The sequence below is a fragment of the Halichoeres trimaculatus genome, unplaced genomic scaffold, assembly GCF_033239565.1.
Source record: "Halichoeres trimaculatus isolate MK-OKI-2021-1 unplaced genomic scaffold, fHalTri1.1 fHalTri1_scaffold_23, whole genome shotgun sequence".
NCBI lineage: Eukaryota > Metazoa > Chordata > Actinopteri > Labriformes > Labridae > Halichoeres > Halichoeres trimaculatus.
In genome coordinates, this window is record NW_027437201.1 from 17,862,984 (window position 1) to 17,889,247 (window position 26,264).

At 40.7% G+C, this 26,264-nt stretch overlaps 1 protein-coding gene across 4 annotated transcripts; it reads left to right on the top strand.

Moving 5' to 3' along the window:
* Window positions 1–25,897, top strand: fmnl1b (formin-like 1b). 4 transcript variants are annotated; one of them, XM_074663688.1, is made up of 27 exons: window positions 3–853; window positions 9,179–9,262; window positions 10,082–10,165; window positions 10,470–10,543; window positions 11,795–11,878; window positions 12,038–12,181; window positions 12,562–12,670; window positions 13,375–13,451; window positions 13,630–13,723; window positions 16,060–16,134; window positions 17,181–17,291; window positions 17,463–17,612; window positions 17,700–17,801; window positions 17,919–18,162; window positions 18,651–18,842; window positions 18,951–19,075; window positions 19,214–19,416; window positions 19,489–19,723; window positions 19,820–19,888; window positions 19,993–20,073; window positions 20,161–20,290; window positions 20,565–20,728; window positions 20,812–20,913; window positions 22,392–22,487; window positions 22,914–23,028; window positions 23,331–23,410; window positions 25,314–25,897. In XM_074663688.1, the coding sequence occupies exons 1-27, from the start codon at window positions 695–697 to the stop codon at window positions 25,317–25,319; spliced, it is 3,189 nt and encodes a 1,062-aa protein (XP_074519789.1). In that variant the 5' UTR covers window positions 3–694; the 3' UTR covers window positions 25,320–25,897. The 4 variants fall into 4 exon arrangements, with proteins under 4 accessions (XP_074519790.1, XP_074519788.1, XP_074519789.1 ...); XM_074663691.1 differs by having other exon boundaries at window positions 12,583–12,670; XM_074663689.1 differs by lacking the exon at window positions 23,331–23,410 and having other exon boundaries at window positions 1–853; window positions 12,583–12,670.
* Window positions 25,898–26,264: the final 367 nt, after the last annotated feature.

Below are 26,264 nucleotides of genomic sequence, written 5' to 3' on the forward strand. Positions count from 1 at the left end.
GCTGCCTTCTGCTTCTCTCTGTCCCTGTTTCGGATAGACTGTGTGGCTGCCTGCTGGATCCCTGCCTCTTCTTCTTTTCCTCTTTTTCCTCTGGACATGGAGATCAAAGGCCCAGAGACTCGCAGCATCCAGCAGCAGATGGAGGACCTCCAAAGACCACCTGCAAGCCCAGAAAACTCCCCCTTCCAGAGTGTGCTGCAGCTTTTGGAGTAGTTTCCTCAGAGTTTGTCTTAAAGGAGAAAGAGAAGTGACATCTTTTGTTTTTTAATCCTTTTGAATTTTCTTTTTTTTCTCAGCCTGGTCTTATGTCCACAGCCACAGGCTCTGGACTCTATCTCCTCCCCCTTTTCTCTTTCACTGGCTCAGCTGTCACTCTGTCTGTCACTCTCAGGATATCCCCTTCCCTCTTTCTAGGGTTTCATAATGCATCAGGAGCTCATTCAGAGGCAGAGCTGGATTTCATCCCACAGCTTTCTCCTCGTTTGAGGACATGGACGAGCACTGAGCGCTTCTCCAGCATGAATCAACAGACTGTGGTCATGGAAATAGCGAAAGGTCACAGGCCAATCCCTCACAGAGACTTAAGCTCAACTTTTAACTAAAAACAAATCATTATTGAGCTTTTAAAGTGAGGATCCCAGGAGTAGAGTAGTTTTTTTGTTGTGTTTCTCCTGGATCAACCGGATATATAATTATGGGTAATGCAGCAGGTAGCATGGAGGTCCCCCAGGGGAAGGAGAGTAAGACCACATCGGCCCCCCCAGCCTCCACGGGCTCCCAGAGACAAACAGCCGGGCTGAAACTCCCGATGCCACCTGAGGAAGAGCTGGAGCAGCGCTTCAGTGCCGTGCTGGTGAGTTGCTGTCGCTCAGTGCAGCAGGTCACGTCAACTTTCACACAAAAGAAACAAACACAGAGCAAACGGCAGAGAGAAACAAAGAATGTGGAATATGTAGGAAATGTGCACGTCCTCAGGACAAGCTTATCACAGTGCCAGGTACACAATGCCACTGTGGAAAGATACATAAGAGGTCCTTTATGCTGGAGCTTACTGCAGCATTAGGCTCACTGCATGGTCCGATGGGGAGGGGAGGGGATGATGGGGTGAGTCAGATCTGTTTACAATTTAATTAAAGGTGCAACTACAGCTATATGTAACTTATTACTTACTCTGAGATACTTTCCTTACAGCTGATCATTAAATTACACTGAAGAGAAGGTAATAAAAGACCACCCTTTCCCATGTTTACCTAAAAGTTTCCTCAGGTAGTCATGGCCTCACCTGCAGAGTCATGACCTCATCATCTGTTTAGCATCTTTTAAATGAACTAAAACATCAACAATGCTGAGCCTCATAGATCTTCAAACATCAGCTGTTCCGACACGTGTGTCCAAAGTTAAAGCTCCTGTTGAAAACTTTTTTACGTGTTGACTTTGGCGCCCCCTGGCTTCTGCAGAGCAACATATCTAACTTCTTCTGACACCATCATGTAGAGAAATGATCCATCTTCATACACATGGTTTCTTGTGCTTCATAGCTAATGTAGAGATGTCTGTATTAAAACAAGGAGCTAAAAACTCCTCAAATTAGTTTTTAAGAATCAGAATCAGTCTGATGGTTGGTTAGGCGGCAAAATGACTTGGTTAAGTTTAAATAATAATTTTTTGTCCAAATCAAGTAGTTTAGTAATGTAATATATACACCTCAGAGGTGTCAAAATAACTAAATAACTCATTTATTTATTTTTTACTTTGTTATTTATTTATTATTATTATTATTTTATCTTTTATTTTATTTTTTGTTTATTTTTTATTTAATTATTTATTTATCTTTTATTTTGTTATTTATTTTTGTTTCATTTTGTTTTTTATTTATTATCTTTTATTTTGTTATTTATTTTTTTATATCGGTTATTTTGCTGTCTATTTAATACCTTACTCATCTCTAACCTCCCTCAGCCTGATACTCTAATCCCAGGTTCTTCCATGTTTTCATGGGTAAAAGCACTTTGTAAACAATTTGTTTTTATTTATTTTTTTGTAACAAAGCAAAATTGAAAAATGTTTTGCGGTGAGACACAATTTAATTAATTTTTCAGGAAAAAAAAGAGATAAAACAAGACAAAAAAACATGCCTGAATATTGCTGTAAAATGAGATATTAAGATGAAACTTTTAAAAACAAGTTAAAAGAAAAAATGTGTAAAGTGTATCATTATTATTATTATTAGTAGTAGTAGTATTATTAAGAGTTCCATGTTTAGCCACAAACGGGGTAAACTGTGAAATTTCGCTGACTGTTGACATGACTCGACCACTTGGTAACTTTCTTCGTTTTTATACTTCACCAGTCGTCCTCAAAGTATAATTACTAAAGCAAAACAATGAACATCATAAATGTTTGTCAAGCAAGGTTTGATACATATTTGAGGAATGAGGTCTGAACATTTTAAGAAGATAATCTGAGTTTTCTTCTAGGCCAAGGAATATTTGTAGAGCACTGTACAACAGGAACTTGATGCAAAAAGAGAAACACAGAAAAGCTTCAACGATATCTCAAATGTAAACACAAAAATGAAGAATCTAGTTTGTAAAGAATGAATAGCAGCTGCTGATAGCAACACTTCAAGATCAAAGTCACAAATCAACTTGTGTAAAACACCTTGTCAGTTTTTCAGCTTTTTGCAGTTTGCTCTTGTGTTGCGTCTGATTGCAGACATAAACCGTCAGCATCTTTATACATATTATTAACTGGATTGGGTTGAAGGTCGAGGGCGCTTTTACTCATTTGTTTAGGGGTTGATTCATGTCAGGTTTATGTTTTGTAACAAAGCCAGTAAGAACAGCTCAGGGTTATAAAGCGGTCTTATCCTTCCTGCGTAACTGCCCAGACTTTCTCCACACAAGGGGAAATGTGTGTGTGAAGTGGAGCTGAGCTTCTGACAGCTTCAGACGGGTTTAACCCCTGATTACGACTAAAGCAACATGGTTCAGCACTCAGAGGTGGACTTGTTTCCCCTCTTTAATGCATAATATTTCATGTTAATATGCACAAACAGCACAGACACAGAAACAGAAACCCTTTGCTTGTGCTTTATGAAAGTGTCATATCCTTTTTGCATAAAAGGAAATGGGATGTAAAACGTCCAACGCATATCTTTAGGTCTCCAGAAATAAATAACTCATCTGCTTTTCTTCAGCTGGTTTTTCCCCTTAGAATCACTGAGCTGTTTCTTTTTCTCCTGTTGATGACAAACGCTGACAAACTTACTCATGCTCGTGTGATGAAACACAGACATGTTTGATATGTGGACGGACCGCTTACGGCAAGAGCAGCATTCTTTCCTGTCTGTCTTTCCGATTCTTATCAGCCGAGTCTTTGAGGTGAGGGGGATAATTTTTGACATCCTGTGAGCTGATGTGTGATTTGATATGATTAAGACACAAGCAGGCCTCTGGATTGTCAGAGAGCGTACTTACAGAAAGAGAAACCTCCTCCTCTCTTCTCAAGGTGAACGCTAATCAATGAAAGCTCTGATAAATGCTTCTGCTTTTTTCTGAGGCAGTTCAATCGATGTGTGTGAGCATAAAACTCTCCCGTTAAGGCAGAACTGAAACTATTATTACCTCTGCTGATGGATTTTTAGTTTCATCTTAAAGACATTCACGATCCACTTCGTCTAATGCTTTTGAAATGATGAAGATTGTCCGACCAACTTTGCAAAATCAGACGTTCAGACAAGTTGGAAATTCAGGTAATGAGGAGTTTTATTGGAATATGAACCAGAACTTCAAAGGCATCATATGTATTGCTCTTCTTTGAAGATCTGTTGGCTCATTTGATTAGTGAAATGCATATATTTGCATCAGCTTGTCTCTTTGAGCTGAAAAACATTACATATGCACAATGTGGATCTCTGAATGCTGCTCATTCAACTGCTCAAAGTAGATTCTGTGAGTGTGTGTGGGATGTGTTGGGGTTGTAGGATGACCAACAGTTTGTTTTCTGTGCTGCAGCTTATTTATCTCCAGAAACAGTGGAACTGCAGTAAATTTTGGTTCTTATTTGCAGCTGCATGTGCAGAAAAATAGGCATCGTTCTGCAGCAGATAAACTGAACCCTAATCATTTCTCATCCCATCCTGTGCTGAACATGCTCCTCCCTGGGGATACAAGTGAGATTTTTGCTCCATCACTTTTGCATCCCCCCAAATATAGATCATCTCCTCCAACAGCCTAGCCCCTTTCCTCCTTCTCCTCCTCCTCCTCCAGTTCCCCATCTTCTGCTGAGTCTGCAGAGCAAATCTTCCGTGTTAAGTGGAGAAGAAACTCTGTCTGCATACAAACCAGCCGGCTCGCTGCTGCTGCTGCTTGCTGCTGCTGTGTGAGTGATGCTGCAGACAGACTCTGCTCTCATTCTGCAGAGGCTTGACGAAAAAGAGTCCCGTAAAGGTGTCGGGTCTGCAGGGTGTGTGTGCACTCGTATTTGCATGAGATTGTGCAACATCTGTGTGAAGTGTAATCCTCTCAGTCTCTTCACGAGCAGCTTTACTCATGTCATGCAGCCTGTTGTGTCTGCAGTTCTTCAATCTGAGTGGATCGATGTGAAAGTGACAGAAATCTGCACAAAATACAGGATGTGACTTTGATTATGCCAGAGAAATTATTCAGTCAAATCCAAATTTACTTGGAGCACTCTCTCTTCAGGGTTTTACATAACACTTTGCATATTCCCCAGCTGGGAATGCGGCAGTGGGTGGAATTGTAAATGTACATCTGTGGATTTGTGTAGTGTACTTACAGATAAAGGCGAAACAAGGAGAAAACAAAAAAAGGAAATCTTGTTTACTCTTTTGTTAAGAGGTAGAAGATGATTTAACAAGAAAATATCTATGATTGCATCAGTTTTTTACATCAGTGCCAGTTTGATAATCTCATAGTTAGTAAATGTTTGTAGACATCTTTGTACTTAAGTTCCTACAAGACTCATCCAAACCACAGTATGACCACAAACTGTATGATCCCAGTGAAATCAAACCTCTTGTAGAGCAGACACAGCTTGTGTTGGACAGGAGAAGAGGAGGAGAACAGATTTAACAGCAATTATTCAGCCTCTGCTGCAAACACAGCTTGTTTCTGTGAACACGATGATTCCATCGATCCAGCCCTTTTGGGACCGTCAGCACTTTTTTAAATTCAGGAATGCATCAGCATGCATCATTCAGCGACACAACAATGACCCACTTCTGTCTGCTCAACACAACACTCTGTCTCCTGCTCCACGCTGCCAGTTTGAGCCTCATTTTCTTAAATTCAACATGCCATGAAACACGAATTATGATGCTTTTAAAGTTGAGCCGTGATGTAGAAATTAACCTCAGGTCTTGTTCCTTTGTAGCCACTTAGTGCATGTTTGAGCAGCAGCTGTGAAGATCACCTCTTTTATTTTAATGCCCTTTTAACCAGCACAGTTAAAGCAGTCAGAGAGACTTCCAAGTCCGGAAAATACTGCAGCAATTATTGTGCAGGTTGTCATGGAGAGGGCCAATTTCAGTGTGACAAAAACGGCCACATGCTTTCACACTTAACATGTCGTGGTGTGCATGAAATGATCCGAGGGGGACCTCACACCAACCGCTCGAGAGAAAATTCAACTCATTTAAAAGTGAAACTAGCCGCCCGTGTTCCTCTGAAGCTTGTATTTCACACAGAGAAGTCCTCGTTGAACCCGACTCACCAAGGTGGCTCCATCCTTCTAAATGATGTGGGAAGAGGAAGACTCTTCCAGGGGATAGCTTTCTTGTACAAGATAGAATAGAATAGAAAATACTTTATTAATCCCTGAGGGGAAATTCAGGAGGAGTCACAGCAGCAATCAAGAAAAACAAAAGTAAGAAAGTGTATAAAAAATGCAAAAAGGTCAATAAGAAAATAGTTGATGACAGCTTGTCCATCATTCTCCAGTTCAGCCAGCCTCCACCACCACAGGGTCCAGGACTGAGCTTCTTCAGCAGTCTGTTCAGTCTCTGCCTCCTGGATCCTGTCTGCTCACAGCAGGTGAAGTTCATGTCCAGTGTTAGCTCTGTTAGCCATGTCTATGAATAGCATGATGCTACTCTACCTTCTGGTATTCCCTCTGTTGCTGGATTAGCACAGCTAGCTCGTCCATCTTATTGGAGATAGATCTTACGTTCCCAATAACGATGGATGGAAGGACAGGTCCATGTCGTCACTTCTTAGCTCACACCTGAGAACCAGCACGTTGTCCTCACCTTTTTCTCCTCACCTTGCAGTAAACATCGGGCCTTGCACCAGTTAGCATTGACATGCTACAGGCTGCTAACAGCTGTTTTCATATGTAAACAATGCAGTCATGGTTACATGTAGGATCTCCAGACAAACACAGGAGAAAAAGACAAAACCAGTTTGGAGTCCATGACCAATAATGAGCCATACAAAGTAATAACCAACTTCAAATGCGAAAGTGATGAAAAAGAGGTGAAAAAATCACAAGAAACGGACAAAGAAGAGAGAGCTGCTGTAACAGGCAGCCACAACCAACAGGGCGGCGCCTAGCAAATGATGACTTGCTACAAATTAGACCAACCAAAGTTCCTTGAAGTAGATTTGAAAAGCTCTACCTTGAACGTCTTTAATTAAAATGCAAAATAGTAGTGAGAGCATCAGGAAAACTTGAGCTGTTTACCAGATGCAAACATCGCCTCAAGGTAAACATGAGTGTTCAGTTCGATCAATTCCTTCTTGAAACTTTTGTCCTTTAAAACTTTAAACTTGTTCCTTTAGTTTGAAATGCTTCAAGAGTGGCCCAGCAGGTCGGGTATTAACCGGCACGTATTGACCCAGCGGCTCCATTCATCAGGCTGATTTATCAGATTCACATCCAGCCTCACAACAGCATTGATTTACTGCGCTGTTCAAATCTGCTGTGGCCTTGTTTTTCTTTCTGCATGGCTCGCATCATGTCTGCACAGAAGCTCCTCTGTGTTTTTATTGCAGACAGCCTCAACTCCAAACCCGAGACACAGACAGTGACTATATTTGTACCTGAAACACATGAATAAAAAATCAAGTGGTTTTGTCGTCGTGATGATAAACAATAACTAAACTCTGTTTTTTTTTACTCCTGTTAATGGATGGATTTAGTTTTTTGGCAAACGCTCAAATCTAGGTCCCAGAATCATTCAGAGAAGGAAACAAACTGTCAGAAAACACCAACACACACTGCAGTTATTCAGACCTGATTATTTACTGTAGCTCTACACTTACTGGCCTGCTCATGAACCTGAAAGTTTCTAAATTTTTCTGCCAACAAGGACAAAAAAGAAGGAGGACAGAAAGAAAAGAACAAGCAGATACAAAGACAACATGCAACATTCAAGCAAAGGGAGCAGTGTGTGTGTGTGTCTCTTGTTGAGTAGCCCAGTTTGTGTTGTTTGTCGTGACAGCTGGGGTGTGTGAGGATGAAGCTTTTTACTGTTGTCATGTGGAAAATTGAAGTTGTCAAGATTTTTGAATCTGCTTCATGTTACTGAACAAGATTTACGCATGCGCATGATAAATAAACAGAAAAGAGATATCAGTTTGTCCACAGGGGGCACCAGAATCTGGGGAAAGAAAGATGATTTGAGTGACTTTGAACGTGGCATGGTTGTTGGTCTGAGGATTTCAGAAACTGCTGATCTACTGGGATTTTAACCCACAACCATCTCTAGGGTTTACAGAGAATGGTCCCAAAAAGAGGAAATATCCAGTGAGCAGCAGTTCTGTGGGACAAAATGCCTTGTTGATGCCAGAGGTCAGAGGAGAATGGCCAGACTGGTTGGAGCTGATAGAAAGGCAACAGTAACTCAAATAACCACTGGTTACAACCGAGGTCTGCAGAAGAGCATCTCTGAACACACAACACGTCCAACCTTGAGGCAGATGGGCTACAGCAGCAGAAGACCACACCGGGTGACCCTCCTGTCAGCTAAGAAGAGGAAACTGAGGCTACAATTCACACAGCAACACCAAAACTGGACAATAGAAGATTGGAAAAACGTTGCCTGGTCTGATGAGTCTGGATTTCTGCTCCACATTCAGATGGTAGGGTCAGAATTTGTCCTCAACAACATGAAAGCATGGATCCATCCTGACTTGTATCAACGGTTCAGGCTGCTGCTGCTGCTGGTGGTGTGATGAGCCTGGTTTGAAGTCCACAGCCTACCTGAGTATTGTTGCTGACCATGTCCATCCCTTTATGAGCACAGTGTACCCATCTTCTGATGGCTACTTCCAGCAGGATAACGCTCCATGTCATAAAGCTGGAATCATCTCAGACTGCTTTCTTCAACATGACAATGAGTTCCCTGTACTCAAATGTCCTCCACAGTCCCCAGATCTCAATCCAATAGAGCACCTTTGGGATGTAGTGGAACGGGAGATTCTCATCATGGATGTTCAGCCAACAAATCTGCAGCAACTGTGTGATGCTATCATGTCAATATGGACCAAACTCTCTGAGGAATGTTTCCAGTGCCTTGTTGAATTTATGCCACGAAGGATTAAGAAATAAACATTGAATACCAGGGTGCTATATTTAAATAACATGGGTATATACGAGGAAATATAGCAGATATGAATAATCTGAAAGGAAAGAAAGTGTCCATGCTGTTGTGGGGATGGGTGAATAGGAGGCAGGTGAGAGGAGGAGGTTTGCTAAGCTTTTGGAGGAAGACGCTGAACTTGAATATTTCATCATCCTGCAGTTTGTAGCTCCTTCCAATATAAAGTGTGTCCAGTTCAGTTAAAAGTAACTGTGATGAGACTGTTTGAGATAAAGCTGGACCTGACCCTGATACATTAATGAGGAGGTGATGAGTGAGCTCGTGATCTTAGAGACATGCTTGTTATTGTGCTGTGACAACAGATACTAACACACAGCTGATGATGATGACTGAAGACTGACTGGACTCTGGGACCTGTGACTCAGACTGGATGGTAACACGTTACAGAAGAAGGCGTCATTGTGTTCAGGTGTTTAGATGACATGTGATTGTTGTCATGTTGGAGATCTTTCGAGCTGTGAGGGTCATTTCCAGAATGCAAACTAACAAATGTTTGAGTATATTTGGAGATACTGTGTGTTTAAAGCTCTCCTCTGCTCTGTTTGTTCCCAGAACACCATGAATCTCCCTCCAGACAAAGTGAAGATCCTCAGTCAGTACGACAACGAGAAGAAGTGGGACCTGATCTGTGACCAGGTGAGTCCTCTGTCTCATGCAAACACAGGCAAATCAGTGGCACAGCCCCAGTCAGCATGGACAGACGCGCTCGCACGAGGAAGCTCGTTAATAATGCACGTCACCGTAGTAACCACAGGTAGGTCCATAACAGACTGAGTCATGATGAGAGAGTGACAGAGGACACCACAGCTTCAGGCAGCTTCTCCTTCCTTCTCCGTCCTCACAAAACCAGGACTTTAACATCAGGACGTGGAGAGAAATGTTGATACAGATACAGATGAAACAGATTTGTGAAAGTTCTGCCTCAAGAGAAAATGTCTGACCTGTAGTCTTCCAGTGATTTCCTTGAAAAGTCTTTCTGAGGATTTTTCCACATTTATGAAAAGTAAATACTCCCTCTCTCTCAGCTTCTCCTTAATTTCACAAAACTAGAAATAAAATTTTCACAGTTCTGTGTTACCCTTGGCTAGTTTAAGAAACTTGCAGAACAGATGATTCAGTGAAACGATATCAGAGTGTGTGTGTGTGTGTGTGTGTGTGTGTGTGTGTGTGTGTGTGTGTGTGTGTGTGTGTGTGTGTGTGTGTGTGTGTGTGTGTGTGTGTGTGTGTGTGTGTGTGTTACAGTAAGACTGTGTTCAAGTGCTGCAGGAGAATAATTTCTTAAAACTTGTTAAGCTCGGCTTCATTTGCATGAGAGACGCTGAGTAATCAAAGAGTGTGTGTGAAACCCCGTGCCCTCTGAGCCCCCCTCCTCCTCACTGCAGCACGGCAATCAAATATAATTAGAGATCTGTGTGTGTGTGTGTGTGTTTCTGTGTGTGTGTTTTGCATCTTCAGGAGCGGTTTCAAGTGAAGAACCCCCCGTCAGCGTATCTGGAGAAGCTGAAGAGTTATCTGGATCACGGAGGCGTCAGTCGAAAGGTAAAAGCAGAAACAGCCCCCTCCCACACCTCGGGTTAAAGATCAGTTTGTGTTCAGAGTGAAAACGTTCAAAAACAGGCAAAGAGGCTTTAATGATGTAACATGTTTTGGACAAAAAAGCATCAAATGAGCTCGTCATACGAGGAGACGACTATCAGGATTATTCAAATAAAACAAATTAAAGCTAAAAACTGAGAAAACATGAAACAAGGTGGTTCTTGGAGACTATTTGTCCGACCTTCATTATCTGTTCAGAACTATTGTGAAAAGAGACCATATTCACCTCTATCGTGTGTTTTTCCAGTTTAAGAGACGAGTCCAGGAGTCCACTCAGGTCCTCAGAGAGCTGGAGATTTCCCTGAGGACCAATTATATCGGGTGAGTCTCGCTTCACAGAGTTTAAACCTTTGTTTAAGGAGAGATGCTGGTTTGATTTCAAGAGAAACAGAGTGGAGAAAGTTTGAGATGAGAGTGTGAAATTATGCAAGGTACAGGAGGAAATGAGACGATAACCACATTAATCGTAAAAACGTTGCTTTTTGTAACAGTTTACTGCCCTTATATTTTTTCTGTGCACATATAGTGAGATTGTTTTTGACCTTTACTTTACAAAGAACGCAAAAACCTGAGCTCTTATCAAGTGTTTTTGTCTTATTTTCAGTAGAAAATGTCTTTTTAGACATAATATGAGGCACATTCACCTGACCAGTCCAGAAAAACGTTTTGCTTCAAGTTTTTTAAAAACAAAATTGAGGTCTGAATCGCTTGTAACAAGTAAAAAAAATCTGCCAATGGAACAAGAAAAAGTTACTTGTATTAAGACATTATTCTTGTTTTGAGCAAATTTTTCTTGTTCCACTGGCAGATTCTTTTTACTTGTTACAAACAATTCAGACCTGATTTATAACTTAAAACAAGGCATTTTTCTGGATTAAGTATAAAAAGACATTTTTTACCTAAAATAAGATAAAAACACTTGATAAGATTTCAGTTTTTTGCAGTGCAAAAACATATGCAACAGTATGAGTGCTGCATCTGACCTATTCCTTCACTCGAGCTGGAGCACTTGGTGTGAACCAAAGTCGGTATATAAAACTAGAAAGGCACAGATTTTCAGATTGACTGAGATATTTTTCCAGTCAAATATTCATTTTAACATCCAGACCTTTGGAAAAAAATGTCAGAAACTTTTTCATATTATGCATTATGTTGATGCTTGAGGCTCTGCAGCTCCAGACATCCTCCTCTTCCTCTCCCTGGTGGATTCATTCACTGAGGCCGAGGCTTCATTTAACTTAAACTTCCAGAACTTATGCCAATGTCAAGCTGAGAGGCTGGCAATTAAGCAGAATATGTCTGCTTCCTACATTTACAACAGGGTAAAAACACTGGATGACACTTAAAATAGAGAGAACATGACCAGGAACCAGAGATGAGCAGAGTCCTGACTGTTAATCTGATAGCATGCCGTGATATGACTCTGTGGTTTAGGCAAAATGTAAATGTGTGCTGCTGAAACATTTGAACAGATAAAAAGATAACATCCTCATCAAGAGACATTTATCTTTAAAACTGCCCACACCAATCTGAGCTCTCCATTCTGGTTTTGAACCCGTTTTTTTCTCTCAGCTGGGCTGAGGAGTTCCTTAACGAAGAAAACCAGGGTCTAGACGTTCTGGTGGATTATCTCTCCTTCGCCCACAGTGCCGTCACGTACGTATCAGACTGAAACAACCTCACCACTCATTCCTGGAACCGTCACCGCTCGAACTACGTCCCCTTATCTCCTTCACTCTTCCTGTCACTGTATCAAACATCTCCAGAGTGCCACCACACGCTACGTTTGTATGACAGAAACTGTGTGACTCACAGGTATGACGTGGACTATCTGGACAACGGCACGCTGCCAGCCGACAAAATCAAAACTTTGGAGAAGTCAGCGGAAGATCTGAGCAGAAGTGCCAGCAACTCTCCTTCTCACGGTGCCTCCAAGGGGAGCAAGGCCTTCACAGTCAGGTACGGGCAGCGCAGGTGATGAGGGTCAGAGTCTGAGGTGCAGAAACACTGCAGGCGTACTCTGGGTCACATACGGTTAAGTGCACACACATTCCTGGGAATCTGATCTTTGTGACATGCAGCCGCTGAGTTCTTCTCATAGTTTGTAAAAAATGTGGGCATGAGAAACATCCACTCATGCAGCTCTGAGCTGACAGGTGGGAGGGGCCTGTGTAACTCGTTTTTAATGTACCAATTAGTTTACAGCTGTATGTAACAGTGTGTGTAATTTAGACTGATTTATGGAGCTCTCAGAATCCTGTGTTAAGTGCTCACAAAACTTGTGCTGCATGTAGCTTTAGGGAAACACGTCTGTAACCTCCATGTTTCTCACCTGGCAGATTCAACTCTCTCCAAAACAGGAAAGCTCTGAGGAACTCTCGTCCCGTGAGCCAGACGGACGACGTTCACATCTGCATCATGTGTTTACGTGCCATCATGAACTATCAGGTATTTAGACTCGCATACCTGTCCTCCACCTCATCCTGTGTTTACACATCCGCTCCAGCAGACACGTACGGAAGCCCGTAAAGAGATAAAAGGACAAAACATCAAAGACTCTGAGTCAGGATTTAGGTTTGTAATCTTTACTGTTGACGCACTGATTCAAAACTACTTCATCAGAAGAAGAAATGAAATATTAAATTAAAAAGAAGTCTGACTTTTGTAAAGATCTCACATTTTAACTTTTGAGGTAGAAAACTTCATTTTTAAGATAATTAAAATTGAAAAGCTTATTTTCAGGAGGAAAAAAATAAACTCAAGTTCCCAAATTTGAAATATAAAAGTCTATAATGTAAGACATTCAGTGACCTGTAGATAAGATCAAAATTAAACATTTATTTTAAAGCGGTTTTATAAAATCAAACTAATATCCTTTATTAAAGTCAAAAAAATGTTTTAACATTACACATATTGGAATTTTTATTACCCAAAATTAAATAAATTAAGCATTTTTTGAATTATTTCTAAGTCAGAATCTTGATTCAGAAATATTTTCAAGCACTTGAAAAGTCCGGTCACTACTCAAAGATTTTTTAGGAATCCTTTCAGAATATTAGTTTGCTGGACAGTTAATTAAAAACATATTTTTATTCTTGATTGACTGTCTCTAACTCCTTTAAAGGCCTTACTGTGACTGCTTTATTTTCCAGTCCGGGTTCAACCTGGTGATGAAACATCCGTGCTGCGTGAACGAGATCACACTCAGCCTCAACAACAGAAACCCACGGTATGAGGCCTCAGCTCTTCAACATGTCTGTTGTTATGTGTTTACTGTAAGATTACTGCACTGCTGAAACCCTTAATCCTTTCGTTGGACCAATCAAGATCATATGATACAGAAAAATAACTATTTCATATAAAAAAGACCTTAACATTTAAAGAAAAAGTCTGAATGTGTGTGTCAGGACGAAGGCGCTGGTCCTGGAGCTGCTGGCGGCTGTGTGTTTGGTGAGAGGAGGCCATGACATCATCCTCTCCGCCTTTGACAACTTCAAAGAGGTGTGTAGACTTCAAAAACAAACTCACACAGGTAGACCTGTTTAGAAAGGTCAGGCGTGGTTGCTGATAATCTTGCTGCTTGTGTCTAATGTTGATCTTTAAAAAAAATCAAGTCAAGATGAACACGTCCAACCTGAGACGTAGGGATGGGTACTGAACTAGGTATTTTTATAGGTACCGACCAAATTCTATCAAAAGTGTCGAGTATCGATTCACGTAAAATCAAAAGGTATCATGTTTAGGTACCTAAACACATCCTTGTGACTGTGAAGGAGTAGAACAGTAGGCAATTTTCCATGGTGGACATGAACACAGCATTGCAAGGTTATATATAGAAGAATAAATATGTTGAACTGAAAAATTTGAGATTTTATTATGAAACAAATTGATATTTTTTACCACATAAACACAAAAAAGTACCAGGCATTGGCACCTTATCGTTTCAAATGTGAAAGTACACATCCTTACTGAGATGACACTAAACTTTCCTTAAAGTTCATGAATAAATGTCACTAAAGTTCATCTTTTCCACTTTAAGTTGTCGTTAACTTCTAAAGGTTGCGCTCCGTGTGTAACGACCATCAGCTGGGATGACTCAGCTCACATTCAGACATTATTTTAAACCCGTCATCTGCTCCACACAGTCACGGTCTGAGTGTAACAGCATCCTCATACCAGAGGCCCTTTAATGTGCTGAAAACCAGGTTAGGGGGAACCCCAGACCCTCCGCCCCCTGTGCCAGCTGCTCGGTCCAGTTGTCCCTCTGCCAGACGAACCTGACTGAAGAGGTGTAAAAATGTCAAACACTTGTCGGGTCGCCTCTGACCTCTCCTTGGCCCGTCTCTCATCTTTGACTCAGGAAGCAGCAACTGTTGCTCAGAGATCTGCTCGTGCAGATAGAGGAGCGTGAACCTGAACCAGGAGGATCTATTTATAGTGGAAGTCAGGGATGTTAGAAACCTGCCCTGCAACAAGCTCTGCAGCAGACTGGTGTTTTGGGATTCACGTCTTCTGCACTGCCTCAATTTCCCTGAGATGTCTGATCATTATCAGCCGCTTAAATTTACGATCCAATTTCAGAAACACTTAAAACAGCTGTTTGAGCAGATTAAAGGTCTGCTTTAAAAAGTCTCTCACTTAAGACGGCTTTATTTGATTGGTTATTTGAGCTGTGGCGTGTAAGTTTAATCAGAGGTCCTAAAAATTAGTTGATTGTCTTTTATTTTACAACTAAGGTCTGTTTTCAACTCAGGGTGTGATTAAATGTAGTTTTACTGTTTCAGGGTTTTTTTTTTGCTCTTAGATCAGCAACTTTTCCTGGCTTCTTTTCAGGTTTTCAGGTTAGTAATAAAGATTGAATAAGTAGGATTGCAAGGGGAAATAAACAACCGGATGTGTTTGGGATTTATATCCTGGTTTTGTAGATTAAAAAGACTCCTAGATGACAGATTTGCCTCCTGTGAATTTTGAGTGGAATAAAAAAGGTGTCGCGTGCAGGGATTAATTTGTTGGACTTGTCCTTTAGTGGAGGAAAACTAAGTGACGGATTAAAAACCTGTCACTTTGCAGGTACTAAGTCCTCTGGCAGCATCATCCAGTCTGCAGATAAGCCCAGCATCAGTTACCACAGCAGTGACTTGAGTATCCCAGTGAGTGGCATTTGTTTTGGCGCTGCAGCAGCGTCATTGTGAGTGTGTGTGTGGGCGGTAGAGAGAGATGGAGGGAGTGATAGGTCACTCGTGGTCGTATCGTACAGGCGGGCAGGCTCAGAGCCAGGAGCTGCTCGTGTGTCCCTCAGTAGCAGAACGTGGGCTTTGTTTTGGGTTGTGCAGGCTGTCAGGTTGGCGTGCTGCATTATTTAGAGGACATGAGTGGGCAAAAAGGAGGGAGGCAGACACTGACGGATGACTTCTAATAGAGGATTAAGAAAAAAAAGGAAAACTGGTTTTATTTACCCACGTTTTAAGAAACAACAATGATGAGCACAGGCTTTGTTTTTGTTTCTGTGGGTTTAAAGCTGCAGAACGATGAGAACAAAAGAGCGTGAGTCACGCAGCAGTTACCCCTCACTGTGCAAATACAGCAAACAGATAGATGGAAAGATAAATAGATAGATGTAGTACAGTCTCTGTGTGTACACTGCCCCCCTGTGTGTAAACATGGAGAAGCTCTAACAAACAGCTCATTTAAGGAGTCCATCATCACACACACACACGTCAGATCACACACATCATCAGTCGATCACAGAGCTCAATAAAGAGAACAAAAGATTAGCTCATGTGTGTCCTCTCTCTGCCAGCTGCCTCCTGATGATGAATGTTTTCTTTCTCGTTCAGGTGTGTGGAGAGAAAACGCGCTTTGAGAAGCTCATGGAGTATTTCTGCAACGAGGACAGCAACATCGACTTCATGGTACAGCTGGACTCATCACTTTAACTGACTGTGTCTTTAAACACTCAACCTTTAGATTAGTGTTAGGTGTGTTTCTGTAGAGCTGTTTAAAGTCAGCCCCAGATGATGTCAATAATATTCACAATAATAATAATAATAATAATAAAAAAAAAACTTAATTCATATAGCACTTTTCAAAACAGAGTTACAAAATGCTTTACATCATAAAAACAAACAGTAAAAATAAAGTAATTAAATTAAAAGATAAGACGGAACAGAGAGGTAAAAGAGAAATGTGATGAAAAATACAGAAAAATATAAAAAGCTAAGAACCACCACCAAATAAAGGACAGGGAAACATTTGTAAAAATAAAAACAGTAAAAAAAAAATTAAACAATTAAAACAAACAGAGGATAAAGGATTTAAAGTCCTGCCTATGAGACTGTTAAAGAAAAAAGTCAAGAAAAAATTGAAAATAAAATAAGAGCAGCATTTTGACAATTAAAACACGCTCAGATAAAATCTTTAAAAGTGATTTTAAAGAAAATAAATTGTCTGAAAAGTCAATGTTTAGAGGTTCAAGTTTTCAAAATGAGGAGACAGAACAGAAAAAAAAAAAACACCAGAAAATAAAACAACAAATGGTCAAATATTAAATAATTTAAATGAAAAGATTAAAGAAAAGCACTATGGATTTAAGGTACATCAAAAAGTTGATGAAATGACAAAAAGTACAACTGCAAAAAGTTATTTTTAAATAACTTTATCTCCTTTATTTATAAAATGTTTTATCACTCACTTATAAACCATTTACAAAGTAAATCACTGAAAAAAAAAACAAGGTTCAAGTCACAATTGCACTTCATAATAAACTTCAAATCCTTTGTTTTGTCTGAGTTACAGTCGGGAAATAAAGATAATTCCAGGTAAAAGATAATAGTAATTATTTTAAAAAATTGGGGCGTACATTTTTTTTAAAATAATCTACCAGTTGATCTAATTTCTGGGGATTAACTTTTTTTTCTGACGTGTAAATAAATGATGTAATTCTCTGTGTGACCACCAGGTGGCCTGTATGCAGTTCATCAACATCGTGGTGCACTCTGTAGAAAACATGAACTTCAGAGTTCACCTGCAGTATGAGTTCACTCACCACGGGATAGACGAATACCTGGAGGTGAGTTTGACCTTTGACCCTGAGATATAAGTGATATGAGTGTATAAAGAGAAGATGCAGGTTAACTCTGGAAGCATAAGAACAACCATTTATTGGACCTGATTTCAAGAAAACAACATTAGTTTTGAGAGGTAAATGTGTTGGAGTTATTGTCCAAATGTTTTTGTGCAGAAGCTGAAGTTCACAGAGAGCGACCGGCTGCTGGTGCAGATCCAGGCTTATCTGGACAACGTGTTTGACGTGGGAGCTCTGCTGGAGGACGCAGAGACCAAGAACGCTCTGCTGGAGCACATGGAGGAGCTGCAGGAGCATAACAACCAGGTACACACACTCTCACACACTCAGAGGGATACTGTGTGCAGGTATGATAAGCTCATGTGTATGTGTGTGTGTATGTGTGTGTGACAGCTGACCAGCAGGCTTCAGGAGAACGAAAGGGAGGCGACGGAAAAATGCTGCGACCTGGAGAAGAAGCTCATTCAGACGACCAAAGAGGTGGAGCTGCTGAAGGTAGACGATTCAATCAGTTGTGTTTTTATTGCTCCAAGTCGTGACTGAAGTTAAAAACAACCTCACACTCCAAGATCATAATGAGGAGAGTAAAGTTTGGTGGATTTCTTTTTGCAGGAGAGTCTCCGTGAGTCGTGCTCTCAGGTGACTCAGCTCCAGCAGCGAGAACGAGAGAGGGAGCTGGAACGGGAGCAGGAGAAAGAGAAGGAGAGAGACCAGGACCGATCCGTCCAGGCCCTGAAGGAGCTGGAGCTCAAGGTTCAGGCTCTGGTGGATCAGGGGCTGGTCCGGATGGAGCGCTCCACGTCTGGACACCTGGACATCCAGGTGGTCCCTGTCATCCAGGAGAAGACACAGAAAGGTCAGAGTTCCTCCGTTACTGAAGCTTTTAGAAATAAATAAATTCTCCTCTCCACTGAGCAGAGTTCATTATTATGACATTTTTCATTCACACTGAGGAACTCAAGTCTCATTAAATCCCTCCAAACAGTAATGAGCTTTCCACTCCTCCTGCAGCTTTATTTCACGTTAAGAATGAGCCACTCGGTTTGAAGTAAAATAAAAAGACTCTCACTCTGCAAAATAAACTGTTACCCAGAAGTGTCCCTTATTAGAAAAAGAAACCCCAGAGGAGACTGCAAGGATGTGCTCCACGAGAAAAAAGATGTTTCTCTGGTGACAGAAATAAAAATAAGCCAAAGAGGAAAATGTTTTTTCCCCAGTTATAAACAGAGAGGAGACAACCCAGATTTTGTTTCCTCTCAGAGTTTTTCGTGCTCTCCTGGTTGGCGTCAGTCAGAGGCAAAGATACGATGTTTGTTAACTTCATCTTTGTCTCCTCACCTGAAGAAGAAACAGATCCAGGTAAAGCCTCCTCAGACCCTCACCCAGACCTCACTGATGGTCCTCTGCAGTCAGTGACCATTCAAGCTCCTCCTCCACCTCCGCCACCGCCTCCTCCACCGCCAGCCTCACCCAGAGCTCCTCCCCCTCCACCTGCGGCTCCGCCTCCTCTGCTGCTCACCTCTGAAGGAAGCTCAGGTGAGTCCACGATGTTTGTGTACAACTTTAAATTGTTTATTTGAGGAACTTTCTGATTCTTTCTGGGAGAAACTTTAAAAGTTGAGATGTTTTTATTTTGTTTTCCAGGATGTAAAAAGAAGAAGCCGATTCAGACCAAGTACAGGATGCCACTGCTGAACTGGCAGGCGTTAAAGTCCAACCAGGTGGCAGGAACCATCTTCAACGAGCTGGACGACGAACACATCTTAGAGGTTTGACTTCTCTTTATTTATAACACAAAGAAAGACAACACTCATGCCAAGTTTAGACAACAAAATCAAACTATCTTTGGAATTGAAAATAGTCCAGTAGCTTGTCTTCATCTCTGGATGTTCCTCTTTGTGTTTCAGGAGTTGAACATGGTGGCGTTCGAGGAGCAGTTCAAAACCAAAGCTCAGTCCTCTCCGATCGATCTTGGGACCCTGAAGATGAAACGTGGCCACAAAACCCCGAGCAGAGTCTCCCTAATGGAGCCCAACAGAGCCAAAAACCTAGCCATCACCCTGCGTAAAGAAGGGATGGCTGCGTCCGACATCTGCTGTGCCATCGAGACGTACGTACCAGACCCCGTCTGAATCATGTAACCGTGAAAGAAGAGAAATGACGCCTTGTGTTTTCCTCGTAGGTACAACCAGAGAGCTCTGAGTCTGGACTTCCTGGAGCTCCTGGAGCGGTTCATCCCCACAGAGTACGAGATGAAGCTCATCCACAACTACGAGTGTGAGGGCAGGCCCCTGGACGAGCTCTGCGAGGAGGACCGCTTCATGGTGCGCTTCAGCAAGATCCCTCGTCTCTCTCAGCGAATCAGCACGCTCACCTTCATGGGCAACTTCCCCGACAGCGTCAAGATCATACAGCCGGTGAGTTCGCCTGAGGACGGGCGGAGAGAGGAAGCATCAAACATAAGAGGCTGAATGTGAGTTTATTAAATTCAGCTGTTTCACCTTCTCTGACAGCAACTCGATGCTCTCATCGCCGCTTCTATGTCGATCAAATCTTCCAGCAAGCTGAAGAAAATCCTTGAGGTGAGTCCAGAGCTGTTGGAAAGATATGGATTAGTGCTTTTTACCAAAAAGTGATGATTTAAACATGACCTGCATGTCCAACTCGGATGTTTTTGACGGTGCAGATCATCTTAGCGTTTGGAAACTACATGAACAGCAGCAAACGAGAAGCAGCGTACGGTTTCCGTCTGCAGAGTTTAGATCTGGTGAGTAAAAAAGAAAAAGAAAACCTCTGAAACTTTCATTTTTTTCATCACATTACAAAATCTACAATTGCTTTTTTCTCTCGCCAGCTCCTGGACACTAAATCCACCGACCGCCGACAGACGTTGCTTCACTACATCGTCAGAATCATCCAGGAGAAATACCCCGAGCTCCAGAGCTTCTACACCGAGCTGCACTTCCTGGACAAGGCCGCTCTGGGTGAGCATGAATATTTGAAGACTTCCTCTTACACTCGTCGTATTTTTTTATCCTGTGATAAAAATAAAAATATGTGAAATTCATTACATCTGAGAACACTTTCAGATAACACCTTAGATTAAAAAATTCTGTCGAGCAGTGATTTCAGAAACCTCTCAGAGCAGCAGCTTAATAAAGAGGAGAGTCTTCAGACTGATTTAAGAAGTTTTTGATGATGAAGTGTTTAAACTTTCTCACTACTGAAGCCTCTTCCTCTCCCTTCGTCGTCTTTCAGTCTCTCTGGACAGCATCCTGCAGGACGTGCGCTCCCTGGAGCGAGGTCTGGAGGTGACCAGCAGAGAGTTCTCCGTGGAGAAGGAGAACCCCGTCCTGCAGACGTTCCTCAGAAGCAACACGGAGCTGCTGCGCTCGCTTATATCTGACGGGAAAACGGCTCAGGTAAGTGAGCATTCAAACCTTGATCATATGAAACATTTCTTGAATCATTCACTAAATGTTTCTTTTTTATCTATTTTTTTCAGGATGTGTATGACTCAGCGGTGGAGTATTTTGGAGAGAACTCGAAAACCACTCCACCCTCTGTGTTTTTCCCTGCTTTTGTCCGCTTCATCAAAGCGTACAAGGTTAGATAGCATCCTCTCTCTTTATCCACTCCTGCAGATGACTCATTTCCTTTTTCCAGTTACAACGTTTTAGCAGCATCCCAGTCTGGTTTCAGGAAGAAACATCACACAGTTTCAGCAACTCTTAAAGTTCTCAATGACTTTAGTGACATCTAAGACACTGAGCAGCATTGTGCAGCCCTCTTTATTAACTTCACAAAGGCCTTTGATACAATGGACCACAAGCTGCTTAAACTGAAAACCTCCTCCAAAACAGATCACAGCATGTGTAGGTTGGTGGAAGTATCTCAGATACACTTTTACTGTCCAAAGGTGTGCCTCAAGGTTCAATACCAGGTCCCCTTTTGTTTGTTATTTATAACAACCGTATAGACTGTAATGTTTTGAATGCAAATTTCCATTTTATGCCAATGACACCAAAAAATGGACATCATCTTGCTCATTTTGAAGAGAGGTAGCCACAAAAACTGCTCCCCCTGGTGGCTGACTACAGTAAAGGTCAAAAAATCCATCTCCCCAGTCATTGCAGATGGGCTGTAGTCAAACTTTTAAAAAATTAAAACACCTCATAAAAAAGTTTCTCACATCCGATTGTTGTGTTGATTTGAAGATATTATTCGTCTGCCTTGTATTCAAGTCCTCTTTTTTTCTGAAAAGTTTCGTTTTCATTAGTTATTAGAGGCTAAAAATAAGGCTTTACATCATGTTTGACGAAGACTGACAGCTGTCATTCTTGTGCATTTTTTATCGGGGATTGTAAAATATGTCAGGGGGTAGAGTCAAGACAAGAGATTAGACTCTTGAAAGAAAAAAATAAATACATATACGGGTTATTTAGGCTTCAAAACAAACAATGGTAAATGGTGAAGCCACGCTGTCTGCTCTATATAAAGTCTGGCTCTGACACAGTTAAAAACTGCTTTTAATTCAGTTCAACACAATTTTTATGGCTTGAAACTTATTTCAAATGCAGACAGAATTGAAATGATGCTGATTTCTGCTAAAAAATTCAAAGCCTCCAAACCTACATTCAATCTGCAACTTTGACAGGAAGCAAGCTGGAGGTGTATCTCATTAAAGATACCTTTGTATTTGAATCAATGATACTTAAGTTTCGATTTCATTTCATTCCGCAGCTTTTAAAAAGTAGAAGCTAAAGCTGTTTTTTTTACTTTTGAGTCAGATCTTTCCTTTCCTTTGAAGCTGCTTCTTTTCTGCCTGTGATTGATCTTGTACATGCACGCCTCTGCTTGGATACCGCTCTGGAAGCTGTGGTTCATCACCGGTTTTAAAGCAGTGACTCAGCACTGCTCATTTTATTCTCCTGTGTTTGTCATGTTTACATGTTGTGTTGTTGCTGTCTTGGGGAGGACACTCTTGGAAGAAAAAAAATTAATCTCAACAAGTCAAGTCTCTTCCTGGTTAAATGAAATAAATAAATATTCTATATTAATACTTTGGTTTCTTTTGTCTGACAGCAAGCTGAGCATGAGAACACGCAGAGGAAGAAACAAACCGCTATGAACTTCGAAGCTCCATCAACGCCACCTAAACCCGACATCATGGGAAACAAGGTAACAACAGATAATACTGACTTTTAAAAGCTTTTTCAGATTTATTAGAGGATCGTGTATTAAAAACTTCAGGTTAAAACGGACACACAGAGAGGTGTTAACACACACACACGGTAAGTGAGGGTGTAACAAATCACGCGGGCTGAGCTGCAGGTTTGTTTACAGCTCGTCTGATGCTCTGACTGCTCGTATTTCCAACCCTGCTCAGACTTATTATTGCCCCGTGGAGCGACAGAGAGTTTGTCGTTTGTCGGGCAGGTTGTAAAACACTTCGAGGCAAATCTGTGAGCTCTGACTCTGACACGCATAAATAAAGCTGACTCACCGTTCATCACCAGAATCAGGCTGAGTTATTCACACAACCAGGAGTCATTCTTTAAAAGCTTCATCAGAATCAGATTAAAGAAGGACCTGTGTGTGTTTCAGGTGTGTGTGACGTCCAAACCTCCTCCAATGGATCTGATCGCAGAGCTGAAGAAGAGACAGGTGACTCCTCTGGTGAGGGAGGGGAAGGACGGAGCCATCGAAGACATCATCACAGGTACGCGGTGATGGCGGGGACACACGGTTTGCTTCCATGTCAAAGTAGAGTTTAATCATCACCTGAGTCTGTGGATGAAAAGTTAGGATCAAGTTTTTTTTAAAGTTTGCCAAACTTTATGTCCTGTTCTTTCCAGAAACTCTTTCTTTTCATCACTTGGTTAATCTCCTGTCTGTTTTTCTGACTTCTTAACTCCTGTCTTTCTCCTTCTGAAAGCTGAGCTCACTTTTCTGTTTCCTCCTTCTCCCTCTGGCTTGTCCCTTCTCTCCTCCCGTCTCCTCGTGCCTCTCTGGTGTCTTCAGCTCTTAAGTCCGTGCCCTTCACGGCTCGCTCTGCCAAACGCTCCTCTCGCCTCTTCTGTGACTCCGTCTTCAGCGAGGAGGTGACGCCTTTAAATCCGTCTCTGCTGCTTCCCTCTGAGTGAACTTCCAACCAATGTTTTGTCTTTGTCTTTCATAGTAAAGTCAAATAAATGCTTATGTCCTGTTTGCAGATAGTTTAGTGAAAAAATACACTCTACCTTGATGGGCAAGATATTTGGTGACATTTTCGAAAGTGAAGGAAAAGTAATTCTGAAAAATAGGGCTGAACAATTAATCAAATTGAAACAGACATCCCAATGTAATAGAATGCAATTTTCAAATCGCAAAGGTTGCAATTAGGATAAACAAATATAAATCATTTAAAGAGTTTTAGGTACACACACCTGGAGGGAATAAAGTAGCTCAGGGTTGAGTGAAATTAAGTAAGTAAATTGAAGTAAATTGATTATTAACTATCAAGTAGAGGGGGTGGGTATAATTAAGATTAACTTCTACTCACTTCTTTTCGGATATATGATTTATTTATTCATTTGATATGTTTTATTGCTTATTTTTCATGTGTTTGGCTTTTTTAGAGTATTTTTTGTTTGTTTATTATTATCATCATGATTATCATTAATATTGCTATATTTTTAGCATTATTATTGTTATTGTCATTATTTTGTCCGAAATCAACTTTACTTCTACTACTACTACAATTACCAATAGGGTTGTCCAATTTGGGGCCCGCGAGCCAAACTGTCCCGCCAGTGATTTTTTAAGTCCCGCTGTCCATGTTTCAACTTTCATTATATGTGTACATATACATATATATATATATATATATATATATATATATATATATATATATATATATATATATATATATATATATATATATATATATATATATATATATATATATATATATATATATATATATATATATGTTTTTTTTATGTATTTATTTATTGATAATTATTATGACTCTTTTTCATTCCAGCAACCTGATTTTCTCATTCATCATTTTTTTGTTGCACTCCCTCTCCTGACCCTGAATTAATCCAAAGAAAAATAAAATCTAAAGCAGGTGGCCAGTTTTATTACTATTCCTTATTTTAAAAGGATATAAAATGCACTATTTTGGTTTCATATGAGCATTAGTCCCATGTTGTTTAGGTTATATTGCAGTAAATGTCTTTGAAGACACAGACCTAGTATTTGTGCCTTATGGCTGTTCTGTAATTTCATGCTTTGAAGTACAGTGAGGAAAATTGTTTTCATTTTCAAAATTACTTGTATGAGTGTTTATTTCGCACAATTATCTTATAGGCATATTTAATATCATGCACTGCAGCATGAATGTCAAGTTTTGGCGCGCGACCCCCTTCCATGATTTGTTTTTGGCCCTTCAATGAAAAGAATTTGGGTACCCCTGAAGTAACTAGTTAATGTTCCTCCTTAAAACCAGAAAAAAGTTAATATCCTGTTTTTTTTTTCCTGGCAAAAATATTACATGTCTACAAGGATTCAAGGGAAATTAATCATTCAATATGATAATGTGATAGTAATAGTTAAATATATGTTATTGGTATTAATTCATGCATCAATTCATCTCATTTCATCGTAACATGAAGGCCTGGCCTACAGGAAAGAGTAGTTTATGTTTTGACAGTGTCCTTTGTCGTGTTGGGCATACTATACAATGATTTATTGCTTGTGTTTAGTGAATAATGCAGAAGATCCCCCTCTACCCAATTGCAATATTGATAAAAAATAAATGAATTAATTAAAAAAATAAAACACTATCAGATTATTTTCCAAGAATTGTTCAGCCCTACTGAAAAAGACAAAGGACATTAATTTTTAGGTCTTTTCTGGAGCAGTCAATGATCTTTTTTTATGCTGTGGTGTTTTCTTTTGTTTGAATCACTTTCCTCAGACTCTTCCTCATTGTTTGTATAATTTCCTCTTCTTCACCAGATTTAAGAAATCAGCCGTACAGACGGACGGACGGCAGCCGACGCAGCACCAAGTGGAAACCAGGACAACAGCTGCACGTGTCCTCAGACATCTCCCTGTGAAGAAACACCAACTCCTCGAAGCACAAACCTGCACATTAAACTCACTGTGGCAACCGGCTCGTCCTCACATGCATGTTCCAGAGGTTAAGACGCATGCTGCTCAGAGACCAAACAACCAGAGAGGAACTCTCCTGATGATTGCAGAGATTTTCTGATTGACAGAATCATGTTAAAGAGAGAGAAAGGGTCTGATCTGCTCCTCGTGATAACGACACTGGATGTCATACGAGCTCATTAAATGAAAGACTGAGCCTTCATTAGAGCGGCTCGTCTCAAAGTGACTCTGTGGAGGAACTCTGATGGACAGAGCGCTCATAAATCATTTTGATAGTTTTCTTTAAAAAGCTCCAGACATGATTTTTTAATTGGTTTTATTTGAAGTAGAGTTTTAATCACGCTGTTCATCTTCCTGTGCTCCTGAAGTAGGTCTCAAATTCAGTCTGCAGATTTGTAATATATTTAAATTATTTTTAATACCGGGCTGTAAGAAAGAGGAACTTCTACTGTGCTTCTGCATTTCAACTAATAAACCATTTTTTACCACTCAGGACTCAGAGTCTTTCTGCTTCAGCAAACTCCAACCCTCGTACAAAGAACAACCTTTTAAAAAAAACAGCCTCGGTGTCGACGTACAGGTTTCCTAAAACAAAACAATTCTGAAAAAACACGACGAGGAATGGGCTCATTTTAAGACATCCTTAGAAAGCATTTTTGGGTGTTTTTCAAAGGTTGGGGAAAAAACAAAGGCTAATCTCTTGGATTTTGTCAATTGTGAAAAAAAGTAAAACTGGAAAATCAATAACACAATGAGGACAGTCCCGGGGTTTTTATTGAGCAGGGTTGGGAGGGT

What these genes read in the sequence shown, in the direction of transcription:
- fmnl1b (XM_074663687.1), top strand. Translation starts at nt 695, where the DNA reads ATGGGTAATGCAGCAGGTAGCATGGAGGTCCCCCAGGGGAAGGAGAGT. An exon ending in AGCAAGGCCTTCACAGTCAG is followed by an intron (nt 12,182 to 12,561) that starts GTACGGGCAGCG and finishes CTCACCTGGCAG; the next exon opens with ATTCAACTCTCTCCAAAACA. An exon ending in CCTTTGACAACTTCAAAGAG is followed by an intron (nt 13,724 to 16,059) that starts GTGTGTAGACTT and finishes TTTCTCGTTCAG; the next exon opens with GTGTGTGGAGAGAAAACGCG.